The sequence below is a fragment of the Engystomops pustulosus genome, chromosome 6 (genome assembly GCF_040894005.1).
Source record: "Engystomops pustulosus chromosome 6, aEngPut4.maternal, whole genome shotgun sequence".
Classification (NCBI taxonomy): Eukaryota; Metazoa; Chordata; class Amphibia; order Anura; family Leptodactylidae; genus Engystomops; species Engystomops pustulosus.
The window spans coordinates 83,895,207-83,921,753 of NC_092416.1; the positions used below are offsets into that span (position 1 = coordinate 83,895,207).

The window sequence follows — 26,547 nt, forward strand, 5'->3', positions numbered from 1 at the left end:
TTTGCTCCACCATAAAAAGCTGTAATAAATTCCCTTTAACCTTTTCATGCCCTGCACTGTACATTTATGGGACAAAGGTGCTGAGGAAGTATGAAGAGGGCTCTCTTCCTACAGAGGTGAGGTTTGCTGCATATTGCAGCAAACACTCACCACTAATACCAGCAATCGGTGCACTTAAAAAGCACCATCTTTGTTTCCTTGGATGTCATTGGGAACGGCGATTGGTTGCCATGGCTGCCTTGTTTCTTCATCAGACCCGAGGCTGAAATGCATCTGCAGTTTTGTTACAATGAGCCAGTGGCTCATTGTAATTAATACTGTGTAAAATTCAATATACTGCAATATAGTAGTATTGCAGTATATGGTAGGAACAATGAGACCATCTAGCGTTACAGTACCCTTGAGGGTCTAAAAAAATTGTGAAAAAAAGTTTTAAAAAATAATAATAAAAAATACAAAAAAACCTAAAAGTTCACCCCACTTTCCCTAGAGCTGATATAAAAGATAATAAACACTAAAAATCACAAACACCGCACAAAAATCACGAATCACCATGTCTCAAAATGCCCGACCTATCAAAATATAAAACCGGTCCCCCCCAACGGTGAGCGCCATAATAGAAAATAGCGCCCAAATGACCCAAACACTACTTTTACACCATTTTATATCACATAAAAAATGTAGTAAAAGTGACCAAAAGGTCGCACAGTCCTCAAAATGGTATCCATGAAAACGTCAGCTCATTTCTCAAAAATTCACACCTCACACAGTTTCTTTACAGTATGAAAAAGTCTTTAGCCTAAGAACAATTTTTTTTTATACACTTGTTTAATTTTTGAATGATTGAGACAAAATAAAACCTATATAAATTTGGTATCCCAGTGATTGGACCGAACCATAAAAATAAAGTAAATGTATCATTTGGAGCACATAGTGAAAATCATAAAAACCTAGCCCACAAAAATATGACGCAAATGCATTTTCACAACATGTGGAACTATTTCCAGCTTCCCAGTACATGGCGTGGAATAATAAATAACGTCATTGAGAAGTAACATTTGTTACGCATAAAATAAGCCCTCATACAGCTCTGTATACAGAAAAATGAAAAAGTTATGGAATTTTGAAGGGGGAGAGAAAGAAATGAATGAAAAAATGCTGTGTCCCCAAGGGGTTGAATTCATTTTATTGATATACAGTATCAAAAAGATGTGAAGTATAAAGAAAATAAAACCTTTTGACCATTTTTGCAAATTAAAAAAAGGGAAAAGTATGGCATGCATATCTATTGAGCCCCGTAAGGCAATACTTTACAGTACTTCCTTTAGCTGCAGATCATCAAATTTAGGCATAGACTTTTACTGTGACATTTTAACACATGGATTTAAGTTGATTTAAAAAGGACCTGTCACCCCTGAAAAATACCCCCACCAAATATGTTCCCTCTAATCCTGTCCCCAGCCCCTTTATATTTATTCAATTTTTATTACAATTTGTGTGTGCAAACATAGTTTTAATCGATCCAAATAGGTCGGATCGTCATACAGGTCCCCTGGACGACACCCCCCTCCACCCTCCTGTCAGTCAGGGACCTGTAAGAATCGCTGGCAGTAGCGCATGTATTGGGCAATCGCTACCGGCTCTATGCGATGTGGTGCGCTGACAGCGGCTGTGCTGCGCTTATTCACAGCGCTTATTCAGCCGGCGCTGTGAATAAACCCCCTCTCGGCCGCTGGCAGCAGAGCACAACGGGCGCCAGCAGCGCCGCATCGCATACAGCCAGCAGCAATTGTGTAATATATGCGCTGCTGACGGCTATTCTAACAGTTCCCCACTGACAGGGGCGTGGAGGGGGTGTGTCGGCCCACCCTCTCATGAATACAGCCGACTGCCAGGGGACCTGTACGACGTTCCGAACTCTTATTTGGTAAGAGGTCGGTTCGATTAAAACTATGTTTGCACACACAAATCGTAATAAAAATTGAATAAATATAAAGGGTCTGGGGACAGGATTAGGGGGAACATATTTGATGGGGGTATTTTTCGGAGGTGACAGGACATCTTTAAAGCATTGCAGCTTTTTCTGTATGTTTAGGGTGGTTGTCCTGATGGAAGTTGAATCCATGCCCCTATTCTCATTTACTATTATCTAAAAAAAAGTCAACCATGAATCCTGGAATGACCATTTAAAGGTGTAAAGCACCAATATAATGTGTACGAGGCATAAGAATTTACACAAACCGCAGACCTCTAAATTGTGATGCCAGAACAGATTTCATAAACTGATAAAGCAGAGCACAAAAACTAAGAGACCCATTTCTGGATGCCTCCTCAGGCAATGTAAAGACTGAAGTTAAAAAAAGGATTTTCACAGAATATAACAATATGGGACGTAAGTCTTTTCATGTCTGAGCACTGTTATATCCAGAACAATTATTTTCTAAATGAATAGTGTAAGCTTTCTCTTTGTTTTCACGCAACATCTTATAATCCATATTTCTACCTTATATTACTGGATAAACAGAGAGTTAGGATATTATGAGGCTGTGTCCTGAAGACCGGTGTGGGCTGCCCTATCAAAGGGTTAAATAGTCCGGTATTTATTCTGAAAGGGTCATCATTACAGTGAATATCTACTGGTGGTACTGCAGGTCTGGAGCTTCAGGTGGAACAACAAGTGATGTGACCAGATTACAAATGTCACTTAATTCAGCAGTCATCTCCTCAGACTTCTGCTCTGCTCCTGCCTCCAGGCTTTGTTCTATATTTGGTGCATTGTGAACTTGTATTGTCTGTGCCTATTCAGCAGTAGGGCAGATGGGGTTGCAATTCAGATTAGAACCAGTCAGAAATAGACATTGGGGAAGAGAATCTCCATTGTACTCTAAGGCCTATATTAGAAGGAGTGGAGGTTATAGGGGAATGGATTGGGTCATGAAGAGCGTTGCACCGAAATGTGCTACAACTGAAAGAGTGATAGGGAGTGAATGTTTAGCCTTCTGCATGAACAAGAGCCTCATTCACATGACAGCAGAATATTCACAGGCAGAGACAATGCCTTCTCTGTCCAACCAGCCTAAAGGGACCAGAGGGCTGATGCAGGCAGTGGCTGAATTTAAATGAATGAAAGCAGAAAAGAAAAAACTCTCATTCCTTTGTCGCATTTAATATTTGGGGACATTTTCTAAATCAGTGGTTTACACATGGATGCACATGATTATACTAGTGCTTAGGCTTAGCTATGCAGCAGTGTGCCTATATTTACATTGGCTTATCTGCTTACATTTAGTATCTTCATGGACTAAGATATGGGGAACAGCTAAGGGGACTGTTCCATTATGTACCCCCTTATTTATATGTAAAATCAGGGCATAGCTAACGGGGGTAAAGAGATGGCAATTGCTACTGGGCCCTGGAGCCTGAGATGGCTACCCTAGACATAGGACTCCAGTATTGGCAGGTGGAAGTTTAGGGGTCAGTGCAGTTTTGCATTGTGACCCAGAAGCTTCAAGCTGTGCAAAAAACTTTCCAGTAGATTTTTACAAGAAACCTGGAATATTTTTTGCACTTGCAACAAAAAGTAACTTTGTATAGTGGTGAGTCTGTGTTTGTGGTGCGCTGCATGCAATATTTCATGTCGCTTCACTCATTGTCGTAAATGGGCTGCACTTCGAACCCTGCTTTTAAAAACCTTAATACTTAGTCATGCGACTTGTGACAGCATTTTGCACCTTAACAACAGTAATAAATTTACCCGTATTATATGTTTGTTCCAGTTTACTGAACAATGACACATGTATCTCAATTCTGGCTTTGTTATTTTTCTATTGCTCTGAGGCTCAGATGTTTCTAAGAATTTTTTCCCTTTTTGATAGACATGTGTTAAGGTCTTTAATGAGTTTGTGACTTTTTGAACTAAAGGAGCGAAAAAATCCCACAAAGGTAACAAGAAAATGGAAGCTATGTGCTATGCCTGACAAGAGCAAGTATTGTTTTGTGACTTTTTAATAAATCTGGATTCAAGTATGGAAGCTATTCAGGGACTTAGGGAACACTGCTATATATAATGGTGGATCTTCATATAGGCAGTATGGGCAGGAGCCCGGGCCATTTGGCTTCCGAGAGGCCCATTCCCAGGCCCTATATGAAGACCCACCATCAGTCTTAAAAAAGAAATCTAGACTCAACTTCGTCTTTTTCTCCCCGGCCCCACGGATCCCACTTCCGCTGATGACTATGACGTGATGGTGCTGCAGCCGGGTGATGTCATAGTGTATGCACCACACAGGCAGGAAGAGAGGAGACGGAGCCGCTGGGCCGGGGAGAAGAAGCTGTAGGTGAGTATAGAGATTTTTTTTCAAGAGGGTCCTGCTCTGAACATTTCATGAATAGGGTGGGGGAATATTTATGTAAAGGGTGCATCAGCTGTGGACATTTTTTAAAGGGAGACATCTGCTGTGGACATTTTATTAAAAGAGGATCTGCTGTGGACATTTATGTAAAGGGGGCATCTGCTCTGGACACATATGTAAAGAGGGCATCTGCTCTGGACATTTTATTAAAGGGGGACACACACTATTACATGCTGGAATACGTATCTCTATGGGAGGAAGTAGCTTGATTTATTTTACAAACAAAGCAAAATTTGTTAATAAAGTGTATTACAAAAATGTTCACTGCATCCTCACATACACAATCTAAATTATTATTTAAAATGACAGTTACGCTTTAAGTCTTAACATCCAGGTACATGTTGGTTTGGACGCAGGGGGGCCCATCGGGTACTTAAAGGGAACCTTTCACCAGGAGACCCATTTTAGCACTCCCCCAGTCCCCACAGAGCATAGTACATACACTGCTAAAGTGTTTTTGTATTAAAAATTGGTTTTGCAGAAAAAAAGATATGTTATATTGTACCTTTCATTAGCATCTGCTGTGTGACTAGGCAGTTGCCTAATGGGAGGGGCTGGAAAGGAGCATTCCCCCCCCACCCTTGGGAGACATGTGACCTTTTCAAATATATGAATAACTCCCCACACTCGGGATTGGCTGTAGAGGAGCAGGGGGCGTCGCTAAGCCAGGTGATGGGTGTTTTCATATATTTGAAAAGGTCACATGGAGTAGCTGTTCCCCAAGGGTGGGGGGAACTGCTCAAAATGGGTTTCCTGGTGACAGGTTCCCTTTAATCTGCCACTGGCTATATATGCAAAGCGGATATTTGCTTTCTTTACTTGTTTTGAACTTAGAATTTAAAAAAAAGATGAAGTGTGAAATATTCCCATACCTAGAGCATGTCACAATACGGAAGTGCTCTCCAACCTACACAGGTTGAGTGATCCATTGCTCTTTTAAATCAATTATAAGCTATTTCATATATAAATTGCTATAAAGCAAAGCCTAAAGCAAATCTCACCTTTTAACACAATGAAGATTTTAACTTTTATTTCTCAGAGTGCAACTTAGGAGAGCACAGTTAACTTTGTAATATTGCAATATTTAATTAAGTAAAGCAGCATCTCTGTGCCCTTCTTCTGCACTTTCCCTTATAGTGAGCAGTGTGTAAGAAGATTAGCTGTTTCCATACCTGGAGAAAGTTTCTTCTCTCTTATTTCTTTATTAAAGGAAATTTACCATCAAAATAAAATCTACCATCACAATAAATAAACCAGGGACACTTACAGATACTGTATATACTGGCACCATGACTGTGGCAATATTCTTATATTTGTTATTCATTTCTGCTCCTTCCATCTAAAAACAACTTTTAAATGTGTGCTAATGAGTCTGAGTCTTACTCTCCGCCTGGGGGGTGTAGTGTTAGTGGTATTTCTGCATGAATCTTTGTGGAATAGAGATTTGTCAAAGCGCATATTAGACTAGTGCAGAGTATGAGTAGACCAGTTTTCTGCTGCACCAGATTTATCACACTGGGCCAGATCTATTAAAGTTTTCTGTCTGATTTGGCACTGAAAAGAACATCTTTTGAGCTTGCACATGTATTTAAGTAAGTGTCTGTGCCAGTTTTGTGGTACGGCTGTACTGTGTATGCTTCACAACAAAATTCTGCACCTAAAGGGGTATGTCAGTGCAGAGTCAGATCTTGACCACATTTATTACAGCGACTCGATGGAAATGTGGCGCACCTAATACAAACTGGTGTGCTTAGTTTAAACATGATCGGCGTGTTACTGAAAACCGTTCACCAGTATTTGATAATCTGGCGCGTTCTGCACATTGGTGAGGCAATTGCAGTTGGCATCACTATTGATAAATGTGGCCCACTACCTGATGCTGGATGATAAATCTGGAGTAGTTTGAGTTGAAGGTGGTTTTCCCACAAATACATGGATAGGGCCTAACTTGCTAATCGTCTCAGTGATAAGACCCCCACAGATCATGAAAACAAGGGGTCCGATGGGGTCCCACGTACCTCAGTTGGACCCCTTGTCGCTCCAAGAGAGTAATGGAACAGACAGCCATGCAGGAGCGTTCAGCTCCATACATCTCAATGGAGCCGACAGAAATTGCCGAGCACCGTGCTCGACGATCTCCGTCTGCTCCATAGAGATGTGGATAGGGCCTAACTTGTATTCGTGGGTAAACCCCTTTAAGCCATACTTTGCACCTTGTAATAGTTTCTCTAGTTTCTAGTTTACTGTGACAAATTTGGCACACTGACAGCCTGTAGAACAAGATCTCAGAGGGACTAGGGTAACCCCTCGAACTAATTAGCATAATTTGTAAAGGAGTATTTTAGGAAGGAAGGAGGCCATAGATAACAAATATAAGAAGATTACCACGGTCATGGTGCCTGGATCTATGAGTAAGGTGCCCCTGGTTCTATCATGATGGATTTTGATGGTAGATTTCCTTTACAGTACAATACAAAGTGTACTATTATCCTCTGTTATATTGATTTAATAAAATGTTGTTGAAACTTTCGTGACCATTTAAAGAAGCATGTTTTTGCCTCCCTGCTTCCCACAACTGATTGTGCCATTAACATTTACATGATGGGATGAATTTAGAACATACAGTGTCCTGTATACTGGGTGTACAGTTTGACTGTCTAGAGGAGATGAAAAGGAGCTTTTTTCCACTACCCCTCCCATCTTTAAAGCACTATCATTTTCCCACCAAGAATTCCTCCAGTGAAAGAAAAGGGTCCCATTAGCATGATAATGGCTGCTTTCTTACAGTGGTGAAGCTTGTCTCCATGGAGACCAAAAGATGTTGGGAGGGAACCTGATATAAAAGAAATATGGAGGGAGAAGAGGTAAATGTCTCCGGAGAGGACCTTTACAGGTCATAGGTCACTTCCCACCACTGGATTCAAAGAATGGAAGTTCACCACAGCTCTTTATGTTTATGTGACCGCTCTGAATGTTCTGTCTGATATAACTTCACTTCTCTCTATGAATTGTTTTGGGGAATAAACCTTCTCTTACTGTTCATGTAATATCTGGGAGGTGTGAATTTGCAAAACCTTGTTAGACTGATTGCACCTTTTTAATACATTGATCACCTTTTTCACACTAGTGGTTCAGCACTCAGCATTACCTGCACCATACCTGGATGTCCAAAGCCTGAGCACAGTGGAGCACAGCATTTCAGGTGCAAATAACTCCAGTATTCTGGCAGATACAGGTTGATACATCTCACAAATCATGAATCTGGCGCCCTCTGCACACTACACAGGATAACTGCACTAGTGCACAGTTTTTAGTAAATGTGGGCCAGAAGCTTTCTATAGCAAGCTGGAAAACTTCAAGAAATTAATACAGAAAGTATATTGGAAGACTGTATAACTTTTCATTACACAAACAATATCAATAATTTGCTGAAAGTGGACAAGGACAGGCACAGCAGTCCGTAATTTTTTTAGTTGAGGTTTGCGCACGTGTCAGGAGGAATTTTGGTTCACTCTTCTTTGCAAATCATCTCTAAATCATAAAAGATTTTAAGGCTGTCGCTTGGCAACTCAGAGATTCTGCTCTCTACACAAGTTTTCTATGGGATTAAGGTCTGGAGACTGGCAAAGTAGAAAAATTAAAAAGTAATGGAATTTTGAAAGTGGGGTATGAAAACTGGAAACACAAAAACGAAAAAGGACTGTGTCCTTAAAGAGGACCTGTCACCTAAATTTTCGGCACTAGTAGCTGCTTACTAAAGTAAGCAGCTCCTACTGCTTGATCAAACGCCGCAGTGTTAGAGTGATAGCGTTACCGGAAACCTCTGGTAACGCTATCAAACACTGCGGTCGGGGTACAGTGTAATCATCGGACAGCTCGCAAAGCTGTCCGATGTATTCATGAGTGGGCAGTCCGAGGCGCTGCCTCTTCCCCGGACCGCCCCGCTCGCTCCATAGGCCGGCAGTGACTGCCGCACGCTAAGCGACAGTCACCGCCCCTAGCCAAGCCCCAACCCCGCCCCCTCATGAATACGTCGGACAGCTTTGCGAGCTGTCCGACAATTACATTGTACCACGCCGCAGTGTTTGATAGCGTTACCGGCGTTTGATCAAGCACCAGGAGCTGCTTACTTTAGTAAGCAGCTCCTAGTGCCGATAAATTGGGTGACAGGTCCACTTTAAGTTGTTAATAGTCAGGCGAAAATGTTGCATGTAGATGTACACAAAGAGGACACTCAAGGTCACTATTGTGTGAATTTGGGCCCATGGTTACATTTAGTGTACACGTGAGAATTTTCCCAGAGTAACTGAGAATGAGTTGATAACATAGCCACAGTCAGGGATTTACTTATAATGCAGAAAGTATCAATCCAAAATTGCTGTGTAGCATATTGTTACACTGTAAGATAAAGACTTGCTTGGAGAGGCTGCTCTAGGCTCTTTCCCAGGCAGTGGATTATAGGCAGCCTATAGGCATTCCTTCCAATGTCATTGTGCCCCTTGTAGATTTATCTATCCATTCAATGGAATACATAACTAGTCAGCATGGGGTAGCCCTAGAAAGGACAAACCGCCTCTGGATAGGCGACCTACTAGCCTTAATGTGCAATATTCTGTGATCAATGTTCTGATCATTTGTATCTGGCTGTATAATATCAAGTGGGAAATTAACAATTTAATATTACAGTAATTCCCAATAATAACATCATTATCAAATTCACTCAAGTGGGACCATTATGTCAGGCTTTAGTGAAAAGCAGATCCCACGAAAGCCAAAGTGATCCATCAGGAAAGGATTTGGCTCATATTCTGAAGGGAACAAACCCAATAAACAACCTTAGAGAATGGAGTTTATGCAGTGCCCTGGTCAGGGATTCCAGTTGCTTTAGGTTTTGGTATAGAAACAGAGGACAAAACAGAAAGTACATCTCTGTTTCCTGAGTAGTGGCAGATCTGTGTTACTACATCTCTGTATTCATTCTTCTGAGCAACTGCCGAACTAATATAGGTCATCAATGGCCTATAAAAACCCCTTACCTTCAGGAAAATCCCCCTTGCCTCCTGAATGGGTGTTCCCTACCACCTCAGAAAATATGAATATTTGTATACACATTTATTCACTGATACACACATTTATGCACTGATATATACATTTATACACTTACACAGATCTATCCCAGTAGCTTCTGACCACATATGGGAAGTGCACTGCAGGAATTAGAGATGAAAGATCCCTAGTCCTGTCTTTTTGCTTTCCCTTCCCTTGACTGCCGATTCATGCTGTGTACTGTGAAAGATGTGGACTCTTATATACATATGATGCCGTACAATGGTGCACATCCTCTATTCTATAGTGTGTCAGGTCAGATGCTTGGGCCCCCTGACACTGTGGGCCTCAAAGCAGCTGCTATGGCAACTACCGCTGTAGTTATTGCCCCTGCTTACCTACCTATGCCCTATTCAGTCACCTACACAGTTAATATGTATGGTGTAAAGAAATTGGATTTGTTTTAAACATGTCTTCTGCGGATCTGATGTTTCCATAAATCTAAACCATTTTCTGACAACATTATAAAGATGCATGTAAGTCTTTGTAGCAACATCTGGGTCAATTTCTTTCCAACAGCGCTGCTAGAGATGTATCAGGTGCTTTGTCTCTGAAGTTCTCTATGTTGTCAGACAAAGATCTGTAATTATCTTGTTCAGGCTTTGTTAATGATAGAGAAAGTTGGAAGGAGAAGAGAACATAGAAACAAAATCTGGGTGAAGAGGCTAGTCAGTAATTAAAACAAAGAAAGGCAATAATTATTTCCTCTGTTATCTTCCTTAAAGTGCTGGATAAATTAAATGGTCTATTGCTGAAGTAAGTTGAGGAAGACAGAAATTCAGGTCTTCATTCATAGCACACAAGTCTTCTTAAATAAATGCTTTCAATTAGGATGTCAACTATCCAGCACCTTCATTATGTATACATTGGCCCACATTTATCAAAACTAGTGCAGTCTGTTCTATGTGCAGTTTGCCTGAGGAGTGTGCAGAGGGCGCACCAAATTAATCAAAACTGGCACACGGTCTTCATGAATCTGGCGCCCCCTACAGTGGAACCGCCACACAAAACTGATGCAGACACTTTATAAATAAATGTGCAACTAGGTTGAATGTTCTTTCTAGTGCAAAGTCAGACAGAAAACTGCTACAAATGATTTTAATAGGTTGGCCACTTTACCTCATATTTTTTGTAATGTGTGTAAGTGTGGGGGGCAGGATATTAGGTAATTTACCTTTGTACATCTATTTATAGTTCTGCTCCGCTTTCTTGATATGTAAAGTGAAGCCTCCTGTCTTTTACCTCATCAGCCAGACATTCCTGTCCATAAAATGGCTGCAGATGGAGGGTCATGGGATCTCTAACTGGTCATTGCTCATGGACAGTTAGAGATCACATGACCCTCCATCTGCAGCCATTTTATGGACAGGGATGTCTTGCTGATGAGGTAAAAGACAGGAGGCTTCACTTTACATATCAAGAAAGCATAGCAGAACTATTAATAGATATATATTGGTAATTTACCTAATATCCTGCCCCCCACACTTACACACACATTACAAAAACATGAGGTAAAGTGGGCAATAGTCTTTATAGGGTAAATTTGTAAGGTGATGTGAAGGAGTAGGGTAAGATTATGCTTTAACAATTGTCAATAAGTGTTGAGCCCAGCAAATTTTCATATTAATGATCTATCACAAGCATAGTTTATCAATATCAATAGCCAAAGAAACCCCCTTTAACTCTTTACATATCAGCCGAAAATTATGTTCTACATGTATGTTTCCCATCTTTTGTACATCATTACAGCATCTTTTGGCTGTTATCATTTGTTGTTAGACCCCACCCCTTTGCTGATTCCCTTTACCAACTATAGAAATGGTCTGTCACATACAAGCAAGAAGAGTATTAATATATTTCCGCTCTGCAATTTTAAGATCTATTATCATTTGTCCCCTACAGAGGTGCCAGCGGACTAACATTTAGTGGGGAATAGAGTTGTCAAGAGTAAAGAACATCTGAGAGGTTTCCGACTACAACGTTGGTTGAAGGCTTATTTTGCTCAATTAAATGTTAACTATGAAAATTCTTCCCTCAACCCTCTAATTCAAGACTTCCAACCATCAACTCCACCCTCATTGCACCACATATAAAAACCTGTGATTTACAGCTACAACATAAAGCATAAATATGTGAGAGGATGTTTTTTTTTATCTGATTAATATGCAGAGTGTGCATTTGTGAGAATGTAAAGGAGACTCCGTAATCTCAAAGAATAGAATGATCCCAGTCCTCATTTTATCTCCGCATACAAATCTATGAGGGATTACAAATGAATTCATATAAGTATTTGTCAATCTCTCATCTTCCTATTCCCCAATCGAGCTGCTTCTGTTTTTATTTTATTTAATCTAGATGTTCTCTTGCGGTTAATTGCTCCTCTCTAAAGTAAATGCCCAGTGAGTAAGACCATTCTCATAAGTGATGCCACTTAGATGAAGACCAAGACTAGATCAAAAACAGTGGTACAATTGATGAACAGAAAACTGCTGTCATATACAAGGAACAATCCATTAGTTATTTTCAGAAAGATCACTTGGTAGAGGGTAGATAAAGAAGGACCAGGGAGTGATGACCAAGAAGACCAAGACTAGATCAGATACAGTGGTACAATTGAAGAAAACTGAGCAATTATTGTCTGGCTAGACAGGATGCTATTTTGTTTCATGAAACTACTTTCTTCTAAACCATCCACCAAGACAATCAACTTATTCCTACCAAGCACCCCAGACAAGTATTCCACCTTCTCATCATAGAGTGAGTCCATCACATTGACAATATTTGAGTCCATGCTAGTGTCCTGGAGTGATACAATATGTCGCCGCACGCCGGCTTCAGGAAGTTTAAAAGGTCAGTACACCGTTAATTGGTGCTGGTCATTTCCCAGAATTCTATATAACCCTGCCTCTCCCTGCACACCCTGACGGATCTCTGTGCCTTGTGCCCTAGAGAAAGCTTTGTTCCATGTTCTGTGCTGTTATTGTGCTTTCCTGTTGTGACTCCGGTTCCGTTCCTGACTACGCTCCTCTGCTGCCTGCCTTGACCTATTGCTACGTCCCAGACTCGGATTCCGTGCTGCCCGTCCTGACCTCCTGGCTGTCCCCAACAGCGATTCTGCTCAACGTCACTGTACCTCGCCTTGGCTGCCACAGCGGACAAGAACGGATGCCACTTAGATTCCTGTCCCATGTGTCGGCTTACGTTATCGTTTGCAGTGGTCGAGTGTGTCCACTACACCTAAAGTGGTCATCTCTCTACCTCATGCGCATACCATAAACCGATTTCCCTCTTAAATATGCATGTTAAACTGTATGCTAAGTGCTGGCAAATAGACTGCGCCCCCATAAGTGGAATTTATCCCTTCATTTGAAGGAAGGGAGAATACTCTCAAGACCTTCTCTATGCCAAAAAGGATTTTGCTTGGGTGGACTAGCAGTCTAATTGTATGTAAGCTGGAACAGTAATATTTTGTAATTGTAACTCCAGGCCAAAAATTGTAGGTAGTTAAATTAAATTAAAATTCTCTAATTCAATGTTATTAACAAAAATACTGCATTTCACAGATATAACTGCAACCTGTCTCTGACAGTCCTGTATACAATTGCAAATTCTTCTCATGAATAGTTTCTCCTCTCTGCGCAATGCAGTGCAATCTCTACCCCTCCCCCTCCATTACAAAATAGGTTCACCACAGACACTTCCTGCCAGCAAGCAGCATGCATAGATTTACTCTACAAGCTACATGCAAGATAAGGTCGTTATGCAGGAGGGAGAGCTGACCGTGTTTGTTATGGCTCAGGTGTATCATTGTGTACCATTGTGTGTTATATGCATCTCATGGATCTCATCATCTTTCATCTCTGATCTGTCTCGTCTTTCTCTGTTTCAGATACTAGTAGAATGTTCAGAAGCTAAATAAAAATTTAGATAAACCTGGACCTTGATAATCTAAGCACATTGTCAGCACACAGCATCTTATAGCAATAGAGTAATAATGATGTGTCAAGTTGGAGAGAGCCTTCTCACACTCACATTTTATGACCTTGACTGAGTGATAGGAGCTCAAATAGCAATAAAACGGAAAGTAATTGGAATGGAAAATTGGAAAGTAAGGGGTTAAAAAAATGTCTTTGTAAACATCACTAGGGGATTTAAATTTGAAAAGTTTCTTTCATGGGCAAACCCCTTTAAGGAAATAAGGATTAACAATAAAACTTCATTGCAGGCACCTTTTATAACTCTTGAAGTTGACTACAGGCCGTCCCGGGTTACGTACAAGATAGGTTCTGTAGGTTTGTTCTTAGGTTGAATTTGTATGTAAGTCGGAACTGTATATTTATAATTGTAATCCCAGTCAGAATTCTTTTGGTCTCTTTGACAATTGGATATTAAAAATGTTGTTGTCATAAGAACCAGGATTAACAATAAAGCTTAGTCGCAGACACCTTTAATAACTGTTACAGCTGTTTATTGTAGCCTGGGGCTACAGTTAATTCCCAAAATCCAGATATCCGATTGTAACTAGGGGTCATCTGTATGTTGGGTGTTAAGTAGGGGACCGCCTGTATTGCAATTTATTCAGGGGGATGTTGGACACAACGGTTGTACCTACTAATCCATTCCTTGGTTCCTTACTTATTCACCTTTGAGGTCCATTATTTTGTTGGAGCCTGGCCCCTTCTGAAGGATGCCTTGGTAATATACACAGTCAAAATCATTTGTATAATATGTAAATTACATGAATTATAATGTTTTTTAAGAACACAGGTTGATTATACATCAAAAGAAGATTATTTTTCATTTTTCTAGGCTATCAAAAGTATTCTAGGCAAGGCAGACCTAGATACGAACTCCTTAGAGATATCACACTGAGCCACTTAAAAATTCCTTTTAAGTTACAAGTTAATTGAGACTTTTAGGCAGTGTAAATTAATTCCTTGTTAATGTTATCTTGGGATTTATAGAGACAACACTTTTCTAACTTTTTCTTTTTTCACAGTGCTGGTATTGGCATTGGTTTCTATGGAAATAGTGAAACAAATGATGGTGTTTATCAAGTGACCTACTCCCTCATGAATGCCAACCACACGTTGACCTCCATTGACTTGCTGGTGAGTTTTAAGATCAACACTGACATACAATAAATAATGTTGATTCACAGGTTTTCAAGGATTGGATCTAGACAGATCCTTCTGTTTGTCCTGAAATAGCTGTTTAAGCAACAGAGAAAAAGCAGGATGCATACCCAGGACCTATGTACCCAGTATACATCAGGAAGTGCCATACCACATGGGTTACATATAGACCAGCGCTCCTCGAGCTGTGGGTCGTGACCCCTTTGGGGGTTGAATGACCCTTTCACAGGGGTTTGCTAAGATTATAGGAAAACACATATTTATTCCTATAACATATTGTAGGAAAACACTCTGTAAAGTCCGTACTGGCAAATATATCATTAATGGGATCTGTGTCTTCACAGTGCAAATACCATCGATTCATAGAGAAATGCAGCAGAGACACCTGTCTCCACTCTCTCATTATTGCACAAATCAAGAAAAAGAAACAAACATAGCGAACAGCCCCCCGGGTGATATTGTAAGGAAGAGGAGTAAATAACAACAGATCTAGATGGGCACTTACCTGACCACCACTTGGTTTGGTGCTTATAACCCCATATGGGATCAAGATGGAGGTTAATCCTGATGCAGATCCAAGTGCTCTGTGGAATGCCAGAGAACACCACTAACCTCAACCTGTCGCTAACAACTGAACTGCCCAAAGTGAAAGGGGGCCCGATAAACAGGCATAAAAGAAAAAAAAAAATGGCAATATGGTTGTAAGTTGTCAAATGCAGGTTCAATGATGATAATCACAAATATTTTATTAAAAATAAAAATAATGAAAGAGAGGTATATAGTTCGATTACATAAACATTAAGGCATATGGCCCAAATGAAAATATTTGTGATTATCATCATTGGACCCTCCTTTGACAAAACACCACCAGCACCGACTATATTGGCAGTTTTTGTTTCCCTTTTATGCTCATTTTCATTGACACCTACTGGCACCTCTCTGCATAAGCCCTGGGTCCAATATGGGGGGACTTATTTTAGAAACCATTATATTATGGCCTGGGAGTGCAGTTTGGATGTGGAGTCGTACTAGGGGAAATATATTAATTTACAAATTGGGGGGCACTGTAACAATGAATTGTTATAATACACCACCCCAATATATTTAAAGTACCTCCCCCTTATAATTTTAATTAAATAGTTATATGGTTAGGGTTCATCTCAACATGAGCGTTAGGTAGGTTGAGAACCGGTGTCATAGACTGTAGACTACGGGGCTACTGTAAAGACTACCCAGGTCTACTCTAAACTACCAAGCACTATGCACCTATTTTATGGGCTGAATGTAAATAAACTGAAAAAAATTGTAGTGAAAAGGGTACTGGGCATGTTGTCGCAGTATTATCTGGTCCTAATATCACAGCTATTGTGCTTTGCATTATGGTTACAGTGTGGTGGTAAAATTAATCACTTTGTGGAGCTAGTATTTGCTGCTAAGTTTATATTGACTGTAAAGTATTGGAATGGTGGTAGTATCACACAATGATGGACATTGGAATAGGGAAAGCAGCTGTGAGATATTAGGAACATGTTAAAAATGTCAATCCCCCCTTGTGTTTATTACACTGCCTATTACAATCCTTTGCCAAATACAAGAAATAACTTCTTACCTTCCTCCATCATTTGCATCTCTACGACTGCAATCCCACATCCAATGCTGCATGTTATTATTTGTTCTTACTCACAGATTCTCATAGGATGCCTAAAACCCTCTGTGTGCTTTTGTGTGACCACTAATATACAGTATGTAATAGTTGCTAGTCACAAGGCTATATAGAGCTATTTATGGCATACACTGAAAAACATTAAATGGCACACACTGAAAAAAAACAAGATTGAAAAACTAACTTTTGTATTGGAAAATAATCAATTATGAAAGAAGAAACTTCAAATGGAGCTCAGTCATTTAAAGTCTACAGTTTGTACCTTTAATTAAACATTTGACTGTGCATGGTTAAATACACAAATAGATTAAGCATCCTATTCTATAACCTATATCTGGGACCTAAAAGTTGACCTAGGTTGCCATTTAGGTAATCCCAGGATTGTGTTTGGTAAAACTTTCATTCTAAAAAAAAACAAGATAGACTTCAAAGCTGGACTTATTTTAATCTCTTAATTCCTCAACATCTAACGTTCTTAAGACAGCTTCATTTATTCCTGAACATAACCAACTCTTCCCTTACTAGCAACTTGCTCTCAAGATCGGGATTGCTAAAAGATGTTTAGTGACATCATCTAAGGCAGTGATGTTGAACCTATGGCACGGGTGGCAGAGGTGGCACTCAGACCCCTTTCTGTGGGCACCCAGGCAATCACCAGAGAGGACTCTATCAGAGAGGAACGTATCTTCATGTAGTCCCAGATAGCCCAGAACTTGCCATGCTCGTTGCTATTTTAAAGCAATAGCGCCGCCTGGGACTACAAGAGGAGTGGGAAGGTGTATTAGTTGCTTACGGGATAACTTAAATACTTTGGAGAACATATTTAAATGGAAAATCTAATTGTATTTGTTTATCCGTTATTACCCTTCAATCAACCACAAAAATATATAGGGGCACATTTACTTAACTGGTCCCTGCGTGATCCCCGAGGCGCGTTGTCCAACGAGGATGAAGTCTGCCGCGATTCATCACCTTCTCCTTCCCGGTGTATGTGAGTGCATGTCTTGCAACACAATTTGATTTGTTAAATCCCGCACGTAGTCCGAATCCGTCGGCTCATCCGATGGCCACCCCCGCGATTTGTGTTGCGTGAAAGCCAGCGCGATTGTGCCACTAAACAATCGCGTGTGACACAATCCCCGAGGCGATGCCCGAAAACGTCTGAAAACCCGACGGAAATGTGGCCGCGGGACCTTAGTAAATAAGCCCCATAGTAGCAGATTTATTAATAAACAGTTATATCCCTCCAGTTTTGAAATGTGTTTTTTGTGAATTTTTTGATGTTTTTGAAATTGGATTTTTTACTTCATAAATGTGGCACATTGTTGTTAATATCTAGAGTAGACTTGTGGCTCACTAACTAGAAAGTCACAATAAAGTCATTCATTTGGTACAACTAGTTTGTAGGTTTTTCTTTTTTTCTGGGATTTTTTGAAAATTTGCACTTCATATTTCTATCTACTTCATATTTGTATGATCGCGAGTAAGTTGACTACAGTGGAGTGAGTTGACAAAAAAAAATGGCACGAAACTCCAGAAGAAAAATCACAATGGCAATGATACATCCTCTGTAACTAACTCAGGACATTCAGAGATTTCCATATTTTAATAAGAACATTTCTGGCACAATAATAAATATTGTAATTAGATATATAAAATCGGGACACTGGGTGACATATATGACAGTGCACCCTAACTCTCCAGCCCCCCAATAGCCCTGCCTGCTTGCCTCTGCCACTTATCCAGGAGAAAAGGGCCAGCCTATGACAATCAGAGGGAGTTCACCCAATCCAGAACCAAGTTGAGGAGAGCTGGCCGTGGTGAGATCAATCAGCAGCCAAGCACTAAAACACAGTTCAGACTGCAGAGTAAAAAGTGAGTCATAGATAAATCAGCAGGTTGCAACAATTTTCTAACAAAATGTATAAATGGAAGTTGCAAAAAAATATATATATAATAGCGCTGTCACATACTAGAAATATATTCTGTGTGTGTTCTATGTATATGCATATATTTTATAGAACCATGTTATCCTGTGCCCAAAACTGTTGGTGCTGTAGGTGTGAGCGTTGCTGTGCAAAAATGGCGCAAAATGAGAATAAAGAACTGTATTTGTTGCTGTGCGTTAGTGTGGTTAGTCTAGTTAGTGTTGTAAGACCATGTAAGGTTGTTGGAGAACCTTACACATGTTACGGGACCTTCAATCACCTAAACACCTGTTGTTCCAAGAGTAGGAACCCTACTAATTCATTAATGATGCCCTATTCTCTAAGGATCATTATGCCATCAATATCATGAACCCAAAGAACTTATTTGATCGGTAAACTGTAAGTGTCAACATTAGGTACCAAATAGAGGTAGAGTCATTCCCAATGTTCCCAAACAATGTGAAGAAAAGAGCCCTCTTCAACCCATGACATCTAAAACACAGATGTGAGTTACAGAGACCCCTCACAGAGGTGTTTATTTCTCATACCCCTTTCATAGACATTGTAAAAACAGATTGCTTGATGTATGTTGGAAGATAACCACAAGTTAAGTACTGAACCCAACAGACTTATTGCATCAGTAGGGAATTTTTGGTAATCCCAACATGTTCCTCCAGATGTGAGCTATCTATAGCATTTTAATCCAGGGATTCCATCCTCATCCTCCTCTTTATTGTCAAGTTCCAATATTTGTTGTGTCCACTCTAATTCTTAGAACCTGTAACCCGTATGCTCTATGACAGTGTTGAAAGTGGCCCTGTCTGCTGCAGAGCTCCTGCCTCCTCTATTATCCCAGGGGGGTTAGTTGTCACAATACATTTACACAGCAAGTCATTCATGCAGAACTGTGTTGGCTTATTGTGTATCATAAGCCTCTGGCAAAAAAAGCTCTGCTTTACGATTGCAGGGGGTTGTGGGTTTGTTTTCTGTAATACTGATGTGGACTGCAGTAGCCTTAGTGCCTTTAGGTGTTTTCAGGACTGTGACATATTAATATTTGAAGCAAAGCCATAATTTCTTTGCTGTACTTAAAGAACAATTCCATGGTGAATTTCATATTGTAATATAAGCCCACCCAGCTCCAAGAATGGTTGAGGTAAGAAGGCAATTCTCGATTTGTATGGGAAATGCTCCACCTTGTTATGGATGAAGCTGAAAATAAAGTACCTAGACAGAATTTAATGTGTAATTTCAGCTATGATGTCACTTGGTACCTGGATTCCTGACACTTTACAGCTGATCGGCTCAAGCACATGCCAACAGATGGGATTTTCTAGGATTGGAAAGTAGAAGTTCACTGTTCAGATTAGGGCGGTCCCATGGGAATTTAAGCACTCCATTTTTTTATCAACTAGGCAACAAGACACTTTAAATATCCCTTTTTGTTGATCTGGCAAACTACTAAAGTCACTACTAGTGATGATTGACAGGGTTAAAATTCTAAAAACCTGACTGGGTTCGGGACCCAAAACAGAAACATCTGCGATCGGACAGTTTAGATGCTGCTGGCAAAGTTGTCAGTGGCATATAAATTACTGCGCCCACGCACACTGCACTAACATGCCAGCACTACTGCATTCTGCCATTTTAAAAAGGGTCGTCGCTCCCAGCGATGTCATCAGGGATCAACAATCCTCACCAAAATGACTGTGACACCGACAGGTTAGTGAGGCGTGAGCAGCCACTGCTATTTAAATGGCGATTCAGGCTTTATCACTGCCGATCGCAGTCGTTAACGGTGGTGGTGGTGGGGGGGGTCAGCTAAATCCTGGGTTGGAACAAACCCAGACTTTGCAGTTTGGGCCTAACCCTAGTTACTACCAATTCAATAGTAGAATCATTTTTGAATTATCAAAAACATTGGGGGAATGTATCATTGCGGTTTAGTATAAAACTTGCAGAACAGCATTGGCCATGTTGTGCCATATTCACACCTTTTCTGAGACTTTTTCAAACCTTCCAGTTGCAATTCTTTCTCCTTAATTTCTCCTAATTTTCCAGATTTAGAAAGGCAATAAAGACTTGCAAATTTTGACACAAATTAACTCCAGTATTCTCCGGCCAGTGTATTGAACTTCTTACTCCAAAATCTGTTTCTTCTGTGCAACTTTCTACTTGAAATCCATTACAGCCATTAACACCTTATATGTGAAATGTATGAAGCAGTCTATTCCACTATAATACATCTGATATCCAGCAGAAGAGAGTGTACCCACTACACCACTACAAAGCTCATCGCTATCTGTGTACTGAGGGCGTAGATAGCAACGACAGTGGGAAAATTTGCCCGGACAGCGGGACAAGTGTCCTACCTACCACAAACACTCGCCCTCCTTTACTGTAATGCCCCTTTTCACACACACATGCTACACCCAAGCCAGGACTGCTTGGCTGGGGAGGTGGATGAGTGACTGCTCCACACTCCTTCCCCCTCCATAAGAAGCCCTACAACTGGGCCATTCTTACAGAAAAAGATATTTTTTCTGGCAATGACTTGGTGAGACATGACTGTGCTCACCCTACATTGCACAATGCACTCCTATGGTGGCTGTATGCTAGCCACTATGGCTAGCATACAACTGCCATATACCATAATGTGAAAAGGAGCCTAAAAGAGATGGACAGAAAGTCCTCCTGAAAATACTGTTAACACAGAAATACCTAGTATAACATGTTCTAACAGCCATAAAACCTATATATATATATATATATATATATATATATATATATATATATATATATATATATATATATATACACATACATTCTAGTTTACACACAGTACATGGACCCCATTGTGGCCATACTTCATAATGAAAATTGCAATTACTGGCCCACCATGGTATAAGGGTCATTGTTCCAACCACTGAATAATGTTCCCTAATTTAGAGCTAACAAGTAAGAATGTAATCTAAACTTAATACCTGTGGCCCCCCACTAATTAGCTCTCAACCCTAAACTAAATAATTCCCTGTCTAATCATACCCACATAAATGAGCCCCTCACATAATAGCTACACTAAGTAATGTCCACACACCTCACAATAATGTCCCACAGCCCCCAATAAGAAATTCCCCAGAGCCTCCTGTAATGTTCCCCACAGCCCCGACTAAGAAGTCCCTAACAGTGCCCTGCAATGTTCCCCACAACCCCCCAATGTCATCATGGCCCCCGATCTCCCCCACAACCCACTGTAATTAACCCCACAGCCCCACTAACAAGGCCCCCACAGCCCCCAGTACTGTCCCCCACAGAGCCCCCTATGTCTTCACAACCACCCAGTAATGTCTCCAACAGCCCCCCGAATGTCTGAATGTCTTCACAGTCCTTAGTAATGTCCCCAAAGTCCCCTGTAATGTTCCCAATGTCTCCACAGCCCTGAGTAATGTCCCCCACAGCCCCCCTCAATGTCTTCACAGCCCACAAGTAATGTGCCATACAACACCCCCCAAAGTCTTCACAGCCCCCAGTAATGTCCTCAAAGCGCTTAAAACTCCATAACATAGATGTGAAGGATGTATAAAGCTGAGCCCTCATCATACAGACATTGGGTTTGCTGCATAAAGCACCCACCGCCAACACCTGTGATTGGTGCTATCACCTATTGGGGGTGTTAACCCTTTGATTGACAGAGGCAGCATTTAAAAGACGGTGGTGCTTGGGCGCCACCAACTTTGTTGTGATTGTTGCATCTCATGATGTCATAGGAGCAGCTATCTGTTGCCATGACAGCCTCAAGTCTTTGGTGTGTTGTAGTATGGCGGTATATGTTATGCATCAATCAGACAACCTAGGGGGAAGTACCCTAGGGGTCTGAAAAATAGTAAAAAAATGTTACATTTTCAAAAATATGATAATGGTTATACTTGGTGTTGAACCCAGAAAATAGCGCACAAATATCCAAAATGCCACTTTTTCACCATTTTGCTATATATAGAAAAATGTAACAAAATTGGGCAATAATTCATCTACCCCCAACACAAACACTGTTCACAGCAACAATCATTCCAGAATAGGGACAGGTTTCTAGCGTTGAGTTGTAAACAAGAATGGCTTCCTAATCTCAGTGATTATTATATTACAACTTCCTACAGGAGAGAGATTTTGTGGTACAATATTGGACACAAGGAATCTGGTGGGGCAATAAGAATAAATGAAATTATGCTAAATGATAACCAATAACCAATACTCAGGTTGGGTGTTTCACACCAAAAAACATGTTCGTCCCTGTTTGTGTAGCCAGGTGGCCCATTGCTAATATCTTATAAGTGTTATATTACGTACATGGTGTAGTTTCTTTTACAGAAAGAAGCTATACTGTAACTCTACAAGTAACAATTTTTGTCTGCAGTGGATATTCCTGACTCTGCATTGACCTTGGCCCACTACATAAATCTAACTATTATTCAACAAACTTTGTACCGACCTCTTAGTAAATACGGGCGCCAACTCCGCTGGTTTGGACCTGTAGACAAGGTCCAAACTGGCTGAGTATTTTGCTATAGTCTCCGTCTGTTTTCAGGCAGACACTAAGGGCGTGTTCACACATTGCGCTTTGGTTGCGTTTTCATTGCGTTTTAAAGCGCATTACAACAGCTGTGGAGAGGTGATTTGCCTAATTACAATACTAACGCATGCGTTAACATCGCGTTTACAGTGCGTTTTGTAAATGTTTTGTAAACGTGCGTTTTGAGCCCCTGCTCATCCTGATCCCTCCTGTTCCCTGCCTCCGCTACCACACATGCCGAGTGGCATGTAGGTCGGGAAAATGGGGGAAACAGGAAAACTGGCGGGGAGTTTCATGTGCCTTAGGCTGGCGCCACACGTAGCGCTTTGTCTGCGCTTGCAAACGCAGACAAAGTCGCGCCCACCGGGGCGGGCCTCGGCCCGATCGCATCAGCGTTTCTATGGAAACGCCTGCGATCGGGAACGAGCCATCAGTGTTTCGCGTTAATTTTACGGGCCGCGGCCTGCCCCGGTAGGCGCGGCTTTGTCTGCGTTTGCGTTTTCAAACGCAGACAAAGTGGTGCGTGTGGCTCCAGCCTTAGAGAAGCCATAATTAATCTCCCCCAATGTGTTTGAATAACATGCTGTTCAGAGCATGTCACTAACTCCACCTAAAGAAATTGGCGGCAAGTAACTATGCTCTCTGCTTGGACTAAAATTCCTGCAAAACTATTTCCACTGCTAAGGATGAATTGCTGATTCTGTGAAATCCAAAGAAAATCCAAAATGCTACAGGACAGGTGACTAATAATCTGTGTGCAAAATATAAATAAAGGAATTATTTTATTTTATTTTTTTTAAACTTTGTTTTATGTTGCCTTGAAACAATGGACTTCATACAGCTATGTCAAGGAAAAATCAAAAAAGTTATGACTGTTATGGTTATGAGAATTTGAAAAAAAATCTTCTGTTTATCTGCTTTTCTTTAGCAAAATGATAAAGAATTTGTTTTCACAGATCGCAGACACTGTACAACTTCTCACCTCTGTAGTGAGGAGCGACCTGACACAGCTGGAAGAGATTTTTACCAAACGCACAGATTATTTGGTCATTGTTCGGAACACGAGAAGAGAAGTGGAATCAGTGGCTCAGCACTTGGCAGAGATGTCCTTCTGGAAGGGAGCTGAGCTGAATCCAAATGCTGTGGCTGAACAGGTTAATTTTATTGAAGATTATAGGTGAGTTTTTCTGACCTTTAACCTCTAAACAACCAACTAGTTTTTTCATTTTTGCATTTCCATTTTTCGCTCCCCAACCAAAAATGTGTAACTTTTTTATTTTTACATGTAAAGCGCCGGGTGAAGGCTTGCTTTCTGTGTAACAAATGGCACTTCCTAGAGACAGCATTTAATATTCCATAGCGTGTACTGGGAAACGGGAAAAAATTCCAAATTGGTGGAAAAATGCATTTGCAACATTTTCTTTCGGGCTTGGATTTTAGGGCTTTCACTGTACTGCCCAAATCATATTCTGTTGGTATGTCATGAACCGGATGAAGCGCTCAGTTTGAGCGTGAAATTTGTAGTTCTTATAAATACCTTTATTTTCACTGTGCGCCCCAAATGACATGTCTTCTTCATTCTTTGGATCGGCACGATCACGGGGATACCAAGTTTGTATAGGTTTTATAATGTTTTCATACATTTACAAAAATCAAAACCTCCTGTACAACAAAAAAAATTCTTCTGGCGCTAATAACTTTTTCATACTTTGTTGTACGGAGCTGTGGGTGGTGTCATTTTTGAGAATTTTGATGACTTTTAGCACTGTTTGGCCTTTTGATGATTTATAGAATTTTTTTGTATTTTTCAAAATGGCAAAAAAGTCCACTTTGGCCGCTGTTTTCCATTACGGATTAAGCGCAGTGAATAACCGTTATATTTTGATATATCACGTCAAGGGAGGTGGCGGTCGTATCCAAGGTTTTAAATGCCACCAGGAGCTTTGCCGGCGGTGTTAACACCCGCAATCGGGGGGATGTTACTGGTGGGTGTTTGCAATATGCAGCAAATGCCCACCTTGTATGGAGAGCCCGTGGGCCCTCTCCATACCCCTGCTGCCGGCATTTGATGTGATCCTACGTCATATGTCGGTTAGGGTGAAGACACACGTGGCTTTTTTAGGCCGTTTTTAGTTCGTTTAGTGCATTTTCAGATCGTAAAAAACGAATGTGTTTTTTTAAAACGCATGCATTTTTGGGAGGTTTGACCAATTATCTTAATTCAAGCTAAAAACGGCCAAAAAAGGGCCTAAAAACGCCACGTGTGTCTTCACCCTAAGGGGTTAAAGGGCATCTACCACCAGGATCAAGGATTGTAAACCAAGCACACTTACATGCAGGTGTGTACCCCCTAGTAGGATATTCTTTTAGCTTCTCCTTTCCTTGTTTTTCCAAAAAAAAAGGCTTTTTAAAATTATGAAAATGAGCATGGGAGTCCTTGTGCTTCTTGGGTGTTAATGGAGCCTGGAACCCCTCAGACTCATTTGCATTATATTTAAAACCCTTTTTTAAGGGTTCTGTGCAACGTCTGCAGTCTGACGTCCAGTCACATGCATTGCATTGCAACAGCTAAAGAGAGATATGCCTAATTAAACAGCTGTTAACACATGCATTAACATTGTGTTAACAAACACAAATGTACTTTTCCTAATCACATTGGGGGACATTTACTTAAAGTGTCGGTGTCTGCATTGGCTTTGTTACCGACCTGCTCTCGGAACGAAGATACACATTTAATATTGTAGAGCTGTGCAGAGACATTTCTGGCGCCGAGACCATTTTCTGTCCCCGAGACCATTTTCTGTCCCTGGGACCAAAATCTGTCCCGAGCACCAGAAATGTGTCCAACAGTCCCTGCTAGACCAGTTTTCTTTTGGTCTACTTTCCGCCAGTTTACAGCGCCCAAAAATGGCTGTGACACATATTAATTGTGTCTGAGTTTCCACTCCGCCAAAGCCACGCCCCTTTTCGGAGAAGAGTCGGAGCAGACGGAAAAAGTCATTTTTTCTGTCCCCGACAGCTAATAAATAGGTAGGAGAGCAGAACATGTGGTGAGAGCGCCACAAAACTGGCAGAAACACCATAGTAAATGTCCCCCATTGTGTCAACATAGCGTTTATAAAATGCATGTGTTGACAGCAATGTAATTAGGCACATCTCCTCTTATCAGCTGCTGTGATGCTTTTAAAACTTCATGCTTTAACGCCTCGTGTGAATGCACCCTTAGGGCACGTTCACACGTTGCGTTTTTGTTGCGGTTTCATTGCATTTGAAATGCATATACAACAGCTTATGAGAGGTAATTTGCCTAATTACATTACCGTTTACGTTTGTAAAGCAATGTTAACACATGCGTTAACAAAATGCATGTGTTAACCCTGCCTTAACATCGTGTTTACGATGCGTTTTGTAAACTGAAATGTTAACAGTGATGTAATTAAGCAAATCACCTCTGCTCAACTGTTGTATATGCGTTTCAAACGCAATGAAAACGCAAGTCAAAACACAACGTGTGAACGCGCCCTCACTGTATGATTCTTTTCTATGGGTGTTTTACGCTGATGCATTGTCCATTAAAAAAAAAAAAAATTATTAAAACCTGTCCTATTTTTTTAACCTTGAGTATCACAGAGGGCAAAAGAAGTCTATGGGACTACAAAAAAAAATTGATGACATTTACTTGCAAGTTTACAAACGCCCAGGGGCGGGACTCAGCCTGGTCGCATATGCGTTTCCT

General features: G+C 40.8%; 1 protein-coding gene across 2 annotated transcripts in view; it reads left to right on the forward strand.

Annotated features, from left to right (window-relative positions):
• TTYH1 (tweety family member 1) overlaps positions 1 to 26,547 on the forward strand; it is a 93,883-nt gene that overhangs the window by 36,594 nt on the left and 30,742 nt on the right. For both annotated transcript variants that reach the window (XM_072156842.1, XM_072156844.1), the window contains exons 3-4: positions 14,518 to 14,629; positions 23,768 to 23,988. In XM_072156842.1, the coding sequence (XP_072012943.1) occupies positions 14,518 to 14,629; positions 23,768 to 23,988 (333 nt within the window). The remainder of the gene's footprint in view (positions 1 to 14,517; positions 14,630 to 23,767; positions 23,989 to 26,547) is intronic.